Below are 16,736 nucleotides of genomic sequence, written 5' to 3'. Positions count from 1 at the left end.
CAATCCGCACTGGGCCAGCGGGGTGGACTACTGCCTTAATCCCTTCTCAGTGTGTGAGGAGAACCTTGCACTGTAGTGGGCCGGTAATGAGTCGATATGATAAACTAAATAAAAAACAGGCAATTAGTGGAAGTAATAAAAATATCAAAGGCTTTAAGGAGACTCACTAAGACACACAATACACCAAACCCGCCGATAAAGACCGGTGACTTGATGTCGAAATGTTAGTTGAGAGCTTCACATCTCGATAGAAATTAGAAAACATGGCAGCATGAAATCACCAAGCTTTAGACATCATATCGACAGGCGGTGTTTAAGTGTGTTAGCTCTATTCTCAGAAGTTGAAGGATTTCAAGGCTCCTTGAAATCCTTCAGCTTCTGAGAATAGAGCTAAAAATCTTTTAATCGCTAAAAGGATAACTAAATCACGAAGCAGCAGCATGATACTACGCAGCTAAGATACACCGTGACTTAATACTCATTGCAAGACATTGCGGCATTTGCAATGAGTTCCAAATTCGACAGTCTTAAGCGACTTGTATCCAGCGGCTCCCTGCAAAACGGCGATCTCCGTTGGATACACTCTACTATCTCACTACTTCAGCACCTTGGAAACCAAACGTTCATCGGTTCTCCGAGCTATGTGCCCCGCCCATTGCCATTTCCGCCTTACGACTCGTTAAGCCATATCGTTAACTCAACGACTTAAAACTCCTTCGGATAAAAAAACTTATCTTATGAATCAAACCCGTCCATCCGAATTCATACAATATCACCCGGTATTATTTACATCATTAAAGAAACTCCAAATGAGCGAATGGATACTTTATACAAACATGGAAAATATACCAAAATATTCGCTCTTTTTGCGAACACATGCGTTTGCCTTTCCGATTTATTATTTACAGAAATTTTTACCCATATTTCTTTCAGAACAGTGGAAACTTTATTGGATAAAGAAAATTTAGACTGCGAGTATATACGCCCTTCCTAACAATTAGATATACCTTGCGTTATTCTCATGAACTCTTACGAGTTTTCGTTTCCGATGTAATCCTTTGACATCGCGAGAATCCGGTGGGATGCTTAATAAATGATAATACGCTAAAATAAGTCCACCGATCCGCACTGAGACAGCGTGGTGGACTAAGACCTTAACCCTTTCTCATTGTTGGAGGAAACTCGGTAAAAACGGTAATCGGTTGATATGATGATGATCATGACACTTTAATTAAAGCTACAGAGAAAAATACTGATTTATTGCTTTCGTATAGTGAAAAACAAACTTTGTTGTATTATCTTATAAACGCTTACGATTTCTCATTGAGAAATTTCATGATTTTTACGGGAATATTTCTGTTAGGTAAGACAATAATCAAAAGCAGTTTAGAAAAACTCCAATATAGGCATAGTTTAGCTAGGTACATCACATTTTTCGTAAAAGTACGTTTTTAAGTAATATTAATCATTTCCACGCGTATTTAGGTCGGACGGGGGAAAACCTAAGCAAGCAGGCAACTAAGTAAAGTAAAAACTTTCATCGAAAATAAACAATCACATACGCCTTTCTTAATAAACGCGTACGTGTTTTCTAGTAATTTTCATAAATTTTCACACGCTCTCATTTTGCGTGACAAAAATCCGAGGCAAGCTTAGTAAACTCGTCTACAAAATCTGGATACAATATGGAAAACACACTTGTGATGAAATAAAAAAACCACCACATTCGCCCGTCTATACAAAAACATACGACATGTTTTGGAGTGAATTCTTGCGTTCTCCTTTCAAAATTATGAGTGGCAAAATCCGAGGCAAGCTGAGCACGACTTAGTAATAAACACTGACTAAAATCACAATAAAACTCACGTTAATAAAAAAAAACACTTAGAAACACTATGATATGTTTGGTTGAGGCCTTGCCGAGGACGCGTGTAGCCGACAGGGCGGGCCAACGGCGACTGGTCTCTCCCCCCGCCAGAATAGGTTAACGATCACGTCCCGCCGATAACACAGCTCGTCTTGTGCCGGGCAGCGGTGCCTGGCCTTGAATAATGATGGTAGTAACAACCCTAGAGCGCTCCTATCACTAACTGACCCAAAGCCTAAACCAAAGCCTTTATTTTGCTACTAATTGAGACTCTAACGGTCAACGACCTTCAGTTAATCTTAGTAGAGTGAAAACGTAACCTGAATCACAGTTTGAATGAGCTGTAGCATGAACTATAAGCTTTAGTCAAGTTATAGCCAAAACTTTTTCTTTAATTTGACCTTGGGTCGTCCGCCGTTAAAAATAAAATCTTTGCGAAATTCCTCTTTTGTTATGGTGGATGTAAGAATTTTTGATATCTGTTAACTTAACAATTACACCCAAAAGAAACTAAGCAGGGTTTCCGTCAGTTATCACCATCTCATTTTGTCATATAAAATAATCACTGGTTTAAGAATCCCTTAACAACTTATCTTGGTTATTACTATCGCACATTTTCACTTAATCTCAAATTGGTTAAAACGATAAATAGGTCTCTACCTGTGAGGAGCCTAGACTAATTAAATAAAATGCCAAGCGTTATTATCATTAACGTAATCATTTTTATTGCTGTACCTGACTCTTGTTACTGCTACGGTTTGGATTAACTAAAAAGAACGAATGATGAATGAATTAAACATTAAACAGTCAGGTCAGGGCCTGGGCAATCCAGGGCAGTTTTATAAAATACCAATGTCCCGCGGTGGTATTCCGTGAAATAGAGAATGTCATAATTTATATTAATTTCTAGCCTTCGGCTAATTCTGCCTAGTTTTCTTTATTTAGTTGTTTTTTTTTGTTGCTATAATAATCTATCTTTAGCTAGAAAAAAGTAATTATGATGACACACAGTCATAGTTATTCTGAGTCAGTAAGTTTCATAAAAGGAAACCTCTAGAGAAAACACCAAGGACAACTACGAATTTAAAATAACCCATGCAGATAAAAAGAGGTTTTATATACACAGTCCAAAAAACATAGTTTCCATACCTGCACTGCATTTGTAACGTACATAAATTACCGTGCGTTATGAATGAAACTGGCACAATGCATAGACGTGAATTTGAAAGTCCCTTTGAGTTCAGTTGTGTAGAGGGTTCGTAGATGCGTGGGGCTACGCGAGGGTCGTAGAGATAAGAGACGCGTAGACTGCTACGGGGCGTAGAATAGTGATGTAGCTAGGTTCCATATTATCGATTAACTTTCACGATATTTTTCTATTTCACACCTTTAGCTTTCGTTGTGGTTTTATGCTTCCACTTTATTGCCTATTTTGTTGATTGACTTGTTGTTTCTTGAAATAATGTAACAGAAGAGATAAATCTCTTCACCTATCTTAATTTATAAATTTTTGTACTCGTTATACTCCCTATATATATAACAAGATCAATAAAAAATTAAATATCTATCCTATGACTAAATACGTAGCTAAATCGAAAATTACTACATTGCTACTGCAAATGAGCTATGATCAAACGAAATAATTCATTCTAACAAATATATAACATCCCTACTCCCTAGCTATGTATTACGTATCTATAATATAAACACACACGCGCACATATATATAATATAATAAATCTAGTGGAACATTTGTATAATTAGTGTACCATAACTCGGAGGTGGGCGGTGGTACATGTAGCACAGTTTTTACTATTGCAGTGCCACCCTTGCTAGTATTTTAAGTGCCATTGTTAATGTTCCAAATAAAGATTTATTATTATTTATTATTATTATACTAAACAGCCGGTTTTAACTATTTTTATGTTTGAACTATATTAAGCAGTTTTTCAGTGATATAGTAATATAATAATTCATTACATAATTAATTAATAGGGACACAAATAGTAGTTTGTCGCTACTTTGTCCACGTGCGAGTAAGTTCTTTTATATAAACTTCCATTTGCACATTCTACACAAAATACCTTGACCTGATAACCTGCCTCAACTACTGAAATATTTAATGGACAATTAACTTTACATATCAGAATAATCAAACGATGAGTGCGTTCAAATAAACGAAAAGACATGGCTTCAGCTTTATTATAAACGTAATTATATTATATAAATCCTTATTCAATTTAAAATCTTTTAAACTGTTTTTTGGTTATTTCTTAACAGATTTGAAATTCCGCTATCTCACTTTAATTTTAAAAAGGTGAATGAACGCCTTTTTAATATAAAAAGTTATATAGTACATCTATACAACGAAATGATTCTATGCGAAGAATCATTTCGTTATGTATAGAAGAAACGATATGTCTTAGCCAAGGAGCGTTCCACAAATGTGTAAAAATATACCAAGCTTGCCACGGGTACCAAGTACAAATACATAAATAAATAGTTACCGTGACTAGTCCTTTAAGCACCAAGTGTTAAACTTTTCCTACACACCATTGTACAGTTTACCATGTTTATAGCCAACTATTTGATACAGTACTTAAATTAAGCCAGTTTTAAAAAAAATTGTCGATAAGACAAATTATCGATACCACATTACCCACACTATACAAGAAAGGCCGTAACAATAGTATTATAGCAACAGTAATCGCCCGCCACCTGAAACCCCTTTACACTTAAGGTAACTACTTTTAGAGCCATAGATATTGAAATTTCATCGTGAGCATACACATTTATCGATATCGTTTTAAAGATAATGTCGACTTAATATGATGTGATTCTGACAATAATGATATAGTTATTAAACAACCTTTTTATATTGAGCTACTTTATGGGTTGTCTACAAATTTAACCTTTGAGGTTTATCTAACTAGGAAAAAAGACAATAATATAATTTCCACATAAATCATTAAAGCAAACGTTATCTTTTGTTATAGACTTTCGTTTAAACTAATTAAGTTGAAAAATATCTTTCCTTTAAAACAATTATTCGCTTTAGCATTTCAAAAATAACGGCATCATACTGGTGATGACGCTATGAAATATTCATTCAATTACAACGTGTTGAAATATATCGATAATATTTTAATTCTAAAGTCCCCTCACTGTTTCAGACGTGTCAATATGAACAACAGTGGTTACCCTCTATTGAACATTCCCTATACATACTTTTCTTTGCTTTATTTTTTTTTTACAACCCGGCTTGCTGTTTTTCCCGTCGGTAAGTCATCATGGCATTTTTTCCCGTTTTGAATCTCGTGTTTTAGTTTGGAAAGAGAGCAATTTATCTAGTTACGAGTATCTAAGCTGTTGCCCGGGTTCTTCTCCCGCGTTTATTACAAATCCTGTGGGAGCTGTTATTTTGTTGGGATAAAAAGGTGGTAGTGTGAGTCAATTACCGTCCTTTCAACTAACTCTATGCCAAGAATGGACAAAAAAGAAACACTTGCATTTACTTAGTATTGCATTAATAATAATAGTACAGAATTTCCTTTCAGAAAATAACAAATATTATCAGAAGTAGAGCTTTTTTTTACAGAGCTCGGCGACGGAGCTCGAAAAAGACGGAGATTCATTTTTGGTGGCGCGGCCTCAGAAAGGTTAATTTCATCAGTGGACGCAAAGAGGCTAGCACATAATAAGTTTGATTGATATTCTCATGTTTTTTTTTTAAACTAAGCCTCCATGGCTTTAGATTGGCTCTAGAACATTACTATTATGGAATTTAATATATATAGGTGTACGATAATTATTGTCGATCTGCCTGGCGCCGTTCCTGCCATGTTCTTTAAGGCTAGAGTGAATAGGCTATTTCTAGGCAAGCGTGCTCCAACCTAGACCTCATCATTGCTTTCTAACGGGCATGATTGTCGTCAAACGCTGGCCTATCGTTAATAAAATAAAAAAAAATGTGTTCTAAAAGGTGGGAAAATCCAGGTTAGATACCTAGTATGCATAGATAAAAATTTACCACTGTTCACTGGATATTTATCGGAACAGAGTTTCCTTTCCTAGTAATAGTAAGGAAATTATATCTCTAATTTGTACGCATTCATTTTTGAAATAATTCCCGGAATCAATTAGGCATAAAAAAACAATGTAATAAATCCCGGGCTGGGCAGCAAATTCTGTGTATTATGATTTTACCCGGCTACGGGAAGGTAATGTTTCTAACAGTCTGCATGTATGTACAGGTGTTCTACTTTTATGAAGCTCGCTCCGATTTTAAATCTTGCGTGTCGTTGGCTTCCCCTTAGCGATATAAGTGGCTCCATATACTAAAAAAAAATTAAAAAGTTTATTTTGGGCAAATAAAATTACTGTAAACGCTAATGGCTGGAGCCTTCTTTTAAGGTTATTACATAAAAAAAAGGGGAAGGTATAAAAAAAAAAAAAATTTGTTGATTTTAGAAATAATTGACTTCTTCTGACTTATAGAGTAAGTTAACTAAAAAATAAAAATTATAGAAAAAATACATTAAAATAAAATAACATTTGTGGTTTTACACGGTCACAATTATTAACAATTTGCAGTAGCGAAAAGCCATCGTATAATGACCACCAAGGTGCAGGTCAGGTTTTTAAAGGCGTTGTCACTATTTCCTTTATTTATTCAAATGAAAGAAGTATTAAAGAAGTAAATATCTGCCTATTAGGTATGCAGTCTCAGTGAATCCCTCGGTGAAAAATTTAAAGAAATAGGTATACTTACGGTAGCCTCACAATATATTTATAACGATATAGTATTTTTAAGACATCATATTAGTCTTTATAAACAAAAATTGGATATAAACAGTCGACTTACAAGAAATGGTCATAAATTAGTGACATCTGCATATCGTCTGCGAAAGGTGCAGAAGTCATTTGTGGGATTGAGTATACGCTTTTATAATATGATTCCTGAGGTAATTTTGGACCTACCAATGCATAAGTTTAAAGAATGTGTTAAAACACATTTATTACAGCGAGGTTATTATACAATTGATGAGTTTCTTAATGACAAGGTTGCTTGGAAGCATCCGGCTCCGCTTTCATCTCTCACAAGATAGAAAAATGAATGTTAAAATGTAAAATGTAAATTTTTGATGTTGGAAAAGAGCAACTGCTGAGTTTCTTGCCGGCTCCTTCTCGGTAGAATCTGCCTTCCGAACCGGTGGTAGAGTCACTACACACGGACAGACTTGACGTTTCAAAAGTGACCGGGGATACGTACAATATCAATATATAAACTTAAATCACGTGAATCCCTCCGTGAAAAATTTAAAGAAATTGGTATACTTACGGTAGCCTCACAATACATTTATAACAATATAGTATTTGTAAGACAACATATTAGTCTTTATAAACAAAAAGTGGATATAAACAGTCGACTTACAAGAAATGGTCATAAATTAGTGACATCTGCATATCGTCTGCGAAAGGTGCAGAAGTCATTTGTGGGATTGAGTATACGCTTTTATAATATGATTCCTAAGGTAATTTTTGACCTACCAATGCATAAGTTTAAAGAATGTGTTAAAACACATTTATTACAGCGAGGTTATTATACAATTGATGAGTTTCTTAATGACAAGGTTGCTTGGAAGCATCCGGCTCCGCTTTCATCTCTCACAAGATAGAAAAATGAATGTTAAAATGTAAATTTTTGATGTTGGAAAAGAGCAACTGCTGAGTTTCTTGCCGGCTCCTTCTCGGTAGAATCTGCCTTTCGAACCGGTGGTAGAGTCACTACACACGGACAGACTTGACGTTTCAAAAGAGACCGGGGATACGTACACGAAAATTAAAGCGAAGAGTAAGTCACCAAAACTAGAAAAATCAATACCTCCTATAAACAATCTAAATTAATAACTTCGAATGTGCATCCCAGCTTAAAACCGTTCCGCGGAAAATGATTTCCAATCTTAGCAAAAACAACTTAAAGCTTAATATCATTTAACTACAAACTTATTTGGATCTTTCTACGTCAAAACAACAGACTGTAAACCTTATTTATTGCACAATAGAGTTCATTTTAAAATAGTGGTGTACTTAATATATACATTTACCATCTCCAGGGAAAGGATTCAATTTCGTTAACGCAGAGCAAGCAACGGTAATTAGCATCCAGTAACAAACCTAGATGAAGACATAGCATTCTTGCATACATACATATATATATATATACATATATATACACGAGATATATATATACAGTCAAACCTGGATAAGCGAGAGTTCAAGGGAGCACAATCTCATTCTCGCTTATAGAGGTTTCTCACTAACCCGAGTTTCTCGCTAATGCAGGTACATGGGTAGCGTTTCTCTCTTATAGAGGTACGCAACAATAACAAGACATATTCATGCACTATGTAATTTTATTTTATTTAGAACTGATTTACATTTAAAAAAATCCGTGAATTTCGTTTGGGTTTCTGTTTTTGTATTTTGAATGTTTTTCTCTAACTCATAAATGTTGTCGAATATTGCTTGCTCGACTGTCGCTTATAGAGGTATAGATAAGTAGCAGTCTCACTTACGGAGGTCCGTGAGGGAAAAACGACTCTCTCTTACAAAGGTTTCTGTTTCTCGCTAATCGAGGTTTTGGGAGCTTAAAATGACGGGTCCTGGCTATTACTCTCACTTATAGAGTTTTCTCACTTATCCAGTTCTCATTTACCCAGGTTTGACTGTATATATAAATGAAAGAGCGCTGTCTTCTTATTCATAGGTAATTTTTATAGCAATGAAGCACTGCTATATACATTTCTACAAAATTTTGTCTTAGTGACACGCAAATGTCAATACAACAAAAAAAATGTGTGAGCCGTCACAGGACACCTAGCAGATGTGAAACATCGAAATTGTTTTCTGTTAGTTAGTGCAGATATTGCATTACAAATTTGTTCCCAAAAAAAAAATGGATAACTACTCCTTTTTGTAAGTCGGTTAATAATGACTGTTTGATTACAAAATTAATATTCATTTTTCTTGTGGCATACGAATTACAAATATTAAATCATATATCGTGGCGAAGCGTCGCCACGGCCTGTGTCGCCACGCCAAAAATCAGGTTTACCTCCGCCTTTCAGATGTTTCACATCAAAATGCAAAATTAAAATATTGATACTTAGATACACACACATACATACATACATATTAATTGATATTGATATAGTAAACGTTTTCATACAAAAGGAGTTTAGATACACAATACACCAATATATCAAACATAGATCAAAGGCACCTCGACGATATTTTAGTGACCGTATGGTCTGATACTATAACCGAAAGGAACATTGCATATAGCGTATCCCCGTCGCACGATGGGGATGCTTGGTTGTAGTAATTAGAAAGAGAAAACTTTACGCTTAAAGCCGTGTACCCTTCATTGATCTATAAAACAGTGATATCCAATCAATTTCCGATTGTAAATTTGCTTTGGTTTATTCACTTATTTAGCTTTGATTATCAATTTTTAACAGACATTTATGAGTAATTATATATATATAATTGGAATATATATACAAGAATTGCTCGTTTAAAGATATAAGATAAAGAATAAAAAAGTGACATTTTAAGTTGGAGAATCACTCGGTGTGTGTAAACTATTACTGTCAGTTGTGTCACCCACCTCGACCCATCGCTTATGAGGCGTGCAAAAAAAAGAAAGTCAAATAAGTACGAGTATAATTGCGTTCATCTTGATTTATTCCTAGAATAATATGCACGGTATTGGTGATCTGTGCTGGTACTGAAAAATACACAACAGAAAACCGACCTCAGTCCCCTGAAAGAGCAGCTAATGTAAAACACTAGGCTATCACCATAATATTATTGCTACCATATTTGCTGAATACCAAAGTAGAATGATAATAATCTATGCAGGGCACCGTCCATTCTCCACTGAGAGCTATCGATTGTAAACTTTTAAATATGTAAATCTCAAATCATAAGAATCTTTTTCCCTTGCTTCACTATGTTTTAACCACGACTTTGACGCGTGTTTTCACAAGATTTCACTAGCCAATGTTACTCTACGACTTTCCAAAAGAAAAATGACAATCCGTTGCCACTTTGCTGCGTAAAATTTAAGACTAAGTTACAAAAATTTAATGTTCCGTATACGACTTTGTCATGGAAAAGAACATAGGTTACCTTTTATTCCGATTCCTTAAGTAGTTCCCGAGAGAAAATTGAAAATTGTTTACGAGCTAAGCCGATGGCAGACAGCTTTGAAATTTGGTATAACTAACACCTATGCTATGAACATTGACCTACTTTCCATGCCGATCTCTCAAATAGCTCCCGTGGTAAGATTAAAAATTGTTATCTAGTGAAGCTTTAGACTCTGAGAATTCTGAAGAACACTCAGACGAAGTCGCGGGAAAAAGCTAGTTTTTAATATTTGTTAAATCTTAACCGATTATAATGTTTTTATTAAGAACTTCTCAACTGTAATCTATCTTGTAATGAGCGGAGCTTCAGCGGATGCACTTCGACCTTCCAGGATCTTTTGTGCTTAAACTGTAAAGTCTGCTTAGTAAATTCTTCTAAGCATTATTAACATGACACGTGGAAGTTTGTCTTTTCAGTCGTTCAACATCATCATCGTATCCAACGCTAGACATAAAATTAGTCGGGTAACTGGGTACAAGCGGAAAAACCATTAGCGAATGGAAATCCCTACAAAAGTTTCATGTCCAGCAATGAAATTCCTGTAGTCGATATAACGATGATCAAATCAACGATGGATGTCAACTATATGACTAGGGTATTCCAAATTACGTGGTCAGCCTATTGCCACTTCTCGTGTGTGAATGGCGAGTCGTTGAGCTATGCCAATAATACTTGTTCTTCCGCTCTCGTGATCTATAATATCATCATCATCATCATCATCACCAAAGCAACCGATTGAGTCCACTGCTGGACATAGGTCTTTTGTAGGGCGTTCCAAACTCTACGATTCTGGACCGCTTGCATCCAGCGGCTCCCCGCGACTCGCTTGATATCGTCTATTTACCTGGTTGAAGGACATGATTATGTGATCAAAATGAGATATTCCGAACATAGCTCTCTCTGTTGCCATTGTTCGGTAGGTGTCTCTGAGCTTTCTTTTCCTTCTTTATTATGGAAGTACACACATCGCCATCTAGCTCCAAAGTAAGCGTAGCTTGTGTTATGGTTACTAAGATAACTGATGAATATTTATGAATAATATACATAAACACCCAGACACTGAGAACATTCATGTTCATCATACAAACATTTTCCAGATGTGGGAATCGAATCCACAGAATCGGGCTCCAAAAGCAGGCTGCCCAGTGCACCATTCAGCCGTCGTCTAGTAAAATAACAAAAATAAAATACCAGAACAAGGCAAAACCAGAGGATGAGGTTAGCAAAAGACATAATAAAAGCTCTTTCGCAATCTTATTGTCAAGGATTTATATTTCAGAAACGAAACGGACAGAATTCCTATCAATTAATTTGCAAATCGTTTAGAAAGATTAATGACCCTCAATTCGAGATACGGCCTCGTCGCTGGGGGGTCTTTAGTACTATCTGTTTGAATGGCCCCATTATGTTATTGGACTAGTATTTGTATCTGATTTGATTTCCCTAAATCTTTTAGTGAAATTAAATGAAGTTAATTTTTATAATTCAATGAAGTCGTTTGGATTTGCTTAAGCAATGACTCAAGCTACAAACATATATTTTATTGAATCGGCGAAATAATTATAAATTCATCTGATTGTACAACACACGAATATTTTAATAAGATCGTCAGCATGTAAATTTAAATAGGTAGGTACATTGTTTTTGATCAAAAATATAGGTGGGTACAAGTTGTGTAAGTAGGAGCATTTGTGTAAACGAGCAAAACAAAGTTATTGTTCTTTGAAGAGACAACATTCCTATCAATTAATTGGCAAAGCGTTTAGAAAGATTAATGGCTCTTGATTCGAGATACGGCCTCGGCGCTAAGGAGTCTTTAGTAGTATCTGCTTGAATGTCCCCATTATGTTATCGGAGTGTTGTTTGCCCCTGATTTGCTTTCCCCATATCTTATACAATGAACATGAAATATAATTTGCTTTGCTCTCCTAACAACAGGAGAATCTGTACGGTGCAATTTATAATTTCTTCAACCTTTACAGCTCCGTACAGATTCTACTACTTTTCGCGGAGTAAAGAAAACTAAGCTAAATGTTTATTATTCATTATGGAATTCCGCAAAGTAGCCTACTTCTAGCCAATATTCCCCATATCTTGTTTTGTTTGGTAACTAAATTTTTTTAAGTTCTGTTTCTTTGCTTTCTACTATAATAAAATTTAAAAATTCGTGATTTCATCATACAATCACTATTAATAACATCTCAGTCTACAACTCTAATAACATCTCAATATATACGAACACAACAACACAAGACATACAATATACGCAAGTCATACAATCTAAGAATCACAAACCTGGGTTGATTCTGGTAACCAAGCTAGGGTAAAAATTATTAGGTAATGGGCTATTTCTGGTATAGACTATCCTGGAGTTAGGTAATTGGCGTAGTTAAGATCTATTATGAAAATTAAGCTTAATTTGCTATAATCCGCGAAAAGCAATAGTACCGTTTATAATTTCTTCAATCCTTATACTCCACACCAAGCAGAGTTTCGGCAATGTAACCTCTACTCACGTTCATTGTAATGTCAACATGTGAGGATGCTCCGGTTTCAAAGCGAAACATGCGTATACATATTTTACTGTTTATTTTAAGCAGGCGTTACTTTGCGGATTACCGCAAAGTAACGCCTGCTTTTATCCAATGTTGTTCATATTGGTGCATGGAGAACACGTAAAGCCGACTATAACAGTTATTAACACTTCCGACCGTGACGACCTCCCTGGCGTGATGAGCTTCGTGGTTTTGTAAGTGGGAGGCCCCGGGATCACGGCGAAGACCGCTGGCTATTGATTTATCATTCCGAAACGGTACCGCGTGTACCTCAATCAGTGGGTTTTGGCTCTTCAGACGCCGACTGGCGCAGTGGGCAATGACCCTGCGTTCAGAGTCCAAGGCCGTAGGTTCGATTCCCACACACAAATGTTTCTGTGATGAACATGAATGTTTTTCAGTGTCTGGGTGTTTATCTGTATATTATTAATATTTATGTGTATCTTTACATATTATAAAACAAAGTCCCCCGCCGCGTCGGTCTGTCTGTCTGGCCGCGAAAAACTAAAAAACTACAAAACAGATTTTCATACGGCTTTCAATAATGAACAGAGTGGCTCATGTGGAAGGTTTTAGTGTATAATTTTTATGGTTTTCTGTAAACTGGCTGAAATATAACCATGTTTGTCTAGCTCCAAAAGCTAGATGGCGCTATCTGTATGTCATAGTATATTTTTTTATTTATTTATTCTTCTGAAGATCGTGGTCTTGGTGTAATTGCAACCCCGTCCGTCTGAATGGCATTTGCTTCCACCGGCTTCTTTCCGAGACCAGCCTAGCTATGCTGTAAAATTTACACTTGGGATCACTCAGATAGTCTGCCTCCTCAGCAAACCAAGGAGGGTTTGCTGCGAAGAGTTTCGGTTGCCCCATGTATATAACGAAATACCCCAAACAAACTACGCCACGTTACTATCAGAAACTGCATCATCCACTAAATGAGATTGCAGGCATGGTGTAAATTTTAGTAGATTAAAAAAAAATACTATTAATAATCGTTCAACCCCTAGTTCTTCATTTGAGTACAGAGATGGGTTATCTTCACTCCCATGCCCAGAAGTCATTAGAAGATTGATGATCATTCCTTGTAACTACACGTATATAAACCATAAATATAGAGTACGTACAATCAGCTTCCTTTATTACCAGGTGAGAATAAAAACCCCTCGAGATATTGCTACTTACCGGCTAACATCTAGCCATTCTTGTACAATGTTCAACAAAGAAAAAATCTAAATACATCAAACAAATTTCACCACTAGCTTTATTAAAATAAACGCTTAAATCGCACGCCCCTAAATACGGGACCACTTAGCTCGTGAATCAACGCCGGTCCAAGATTTTAGTACGACGGTCGAAAAAGTTGTGAACAGTTCTAAACCCATTCTAATAGAGACTAAAACGTGGTGAAACAAAACTCGAGTTGTACACCGTAAAATAAGGTGGAGTTATATAAAAGTAAAAAAGAAAAGTGGAATTCAGAGCCTGTTTAAGTGAAATTGCTTATGAGGGTGATAAAAGAGAGGTATTTGTTTTAAAGAGAATTTTCGTAATAAAAAAAACACGTTTCTTTTTTTCCTATAACAAATTTGAAAATATATTCTTTAAAAAAATTAAGATTAAGCCTCGCTTCGACTTCAAACTCGGTCACGGAAAATCTTAACTCGAAAAGTAATGCCTATACGCACAATTTAAATACATTACTTCATCGTTTTAAGTAAATCATTACGTACTATTGTATAAAAAATTAATAGTTCAAAAAAAAATACCAAACTAATTTCTACCTTTTAGTTTAGTTTATTTATAAATGCGTCGGCTGTAGCGTCATCTATTAGGAAACGTTGCAGTTTCGATCTACTATTTCAAAGGTCCATATTACAATGAGGCATGTTTGAAACAAGAGATGACACATTGCTTTTTTTAAAGTTGATAATTCCTCCAAGAAATAGGTAAATACACTAATCAAAATTACAAAAAAATATATATATTTTGTTGACTTACCTTTGCCGTGCAGCTGTTGTCGATTCTCGGTGCCCTTAAGACTCTCAGCCGTGTGAAGCAACTCGTCCAGCTGTGGTTTCTTTTGCTCCAGCTCTCTGAGAACACCCTGGAAAAAATAAACCTGTTAAAGTATCTCTCTTTACAAAAACAAAGCTATTCATATTCTTATAATATTTAGAATTTACAATATTATTCTGCTTTCAGTGATCCTAAGCAAAAGTCATACGGAATTTCCAAACCGCTCTTCCATCAATCATATATCGAAAGACAAAATATCACGTCAAAGCAAAATATGAAATGCTCGCATTAACTAACATTATATGAAGTAATTAATTGATCATTTAACATGTGGAGTGTACTCGTATATTTAATTTTAGCACGTTAGTTAATGTAATTGTAGCTGTATGTAAAACTATTAACCCCGGTACAGTGGTTAGCGCTGTCTTTTTTTTTAATAATAGACTAGACGTTACATAATTTCCAAACCGCTCTCATCTTCCATCAATCATATATCCAAAGGCAAAATATCACGTTAAAGAAAAACAATTCTTTTTATTCCATTACAAGTTAGCCTTAACTTAAAGTTGTTGGTAAGTGATGATGCAGTGTATGATGGCATTGGGTTAACCTGTTAGTTGATGGTAGTCATACCCCCTAACCGGTTTCCACACGACATCGCACTGGAACACTAAATCACTTAGCGGCACGTCTTTGCCGGTAGGGTGGTAACTAGCCACGGCCAAAACCTCCCACCAGACCAGACCGGAGAAAATCCAGAAATTATGTTCCCAAATTGCCGGGAATCGAACCCGAGACCTCCTACTTAATTCCACAGCGCTCACCGTTGCACCAGGGAGGTCGTCAAAATGAAGTGGGACTACTTGCATAAAGATTTTTTTGACTTTGACTTTGAAGTGCTCGCAATAACTAACATTGCACCCTATGAAGTAATTAAATTTATTATTTAACATAGGAGTGTACTATTATATTTAATTTTAGCAAGTTCCCTCATACATTTATCATCATTTATCAAACTAGACCGTACCCAAGCATGACCTGTCAAAGATAAGAAACTCGTGCCCTGAGCGTTATTAAAAGAAACCTTCCGTGCAATGGTTTACTCGTACCTTGCAGGGTAATAAAGGAAAGGAGAGTAACCGCCCACCTTGGAAGCTTTAAATGTTTGTTCGGCACTCACCATAAATCTATATATATATATATATATAATGTGACTGACTGAATGACTGATCTATCAACGCACAGCTCTAACCACTTGACGGATCGGGCTGAAATTTTGCACACAGATAGTTATTACAATGTAGGCATCCGCTAAGAAAGGATTTTTGAAAATTCCTACCCTAAGAGGGTTAAATGGGGGATGAAAGATTCTATTAAATGCTTTATTTATAAATTTTTTTCAAGTTACATCCATGAAACTTTGATTTTAGGTTTTCGATTAAAAATAATGAAATACATGTTTCACAAATTTTTAAAATTCTCAACTCCAAAGGCATCAAATAGGAGATAAAAATTTGAAAGTTTCTAATTTTTTAAGTAATTTACGTTCATATTTTTCTAATAGCAGTTGACTTTTATTAAACCGTTGCAGTTAAAATTTATCAAATCAAAAATTTAACTTAACGTGAGCGATGTCGCAGGCAAAAGCTAGTACTTAAAAAAATAGATCCGATAAATTCCAAGTTTAATACATAATAACTCCACTTTACTCATTAGATTACAAAACAACGCTTGAATTTAAATAATCCTTATTGACAGACCAAGCAGATGGCTCACCAGACGGCAACTGGAAAACCATCGCCTATAAACAGGTGCACGAGACTAGCAAATGTTTCAATGTCGTGTCAGTGGTCCGCCATCGGAAAATCATAATGACACAATTATGTTAGTACACTAGCAAACTAGCCAAAACTGACAATTATGAAGTCACTGTTAGACGACTGATACACAATTGTATTAGCAGACTTGGCCACAGGGCATGCAAGGACTGTGTCCTGTAACATGCCGCCATTGATTTAAAACGTTACTACTGCATACTGCTCTGTGTTCATCAGTTTTAGCCGTAGGTGTTAAGCCTG

General features: G+C 35.7%; 1 protein-coding gene across 4 annotated transcripts in view; it reads right to left on the bottom strand.

The window, feature by feature from the left end:
* Positions 1–16,736, bottom strand: part of LOC120633905 (dystrophin, isoforms A/C/F/G/H-like) — a 752,632-nt gene that overhangs the window by 555,072 nt on the left and 180,824 nt on the right. For all 4 annotated transcript variants that reach the window (XM_039904299.1, XM_039904301.1, XM_039904300.1 and 1 more), the window contains one exon: positions 14,641–14,746. In XM_039904299.1, the coding sequence (XP_039760233.1) occupies positions 14,641–14,746 (106 nt within the window). The remainder of the gene's footprint in view (positions 1–14,640; positions 14,747–16,736) is intronic.

This window comes from Pararge aegeria, chromosome 22 (genome assembly GCF_905163445.1).
Source record: "Pararge aegeria chromosome 22, ilParAegt1.1, whole genome shotgun sequence".
NCBI lineage: Eukaryota > Metazoa > Arthropoda > Insecta > Lepidoptera > Nymphalidae > Pararge > Pararge aegeria.
Note: the sequence above shows the minus strand (reverse complement) of the source record. Positions and strands in the feature narration are given on the sequence as shown.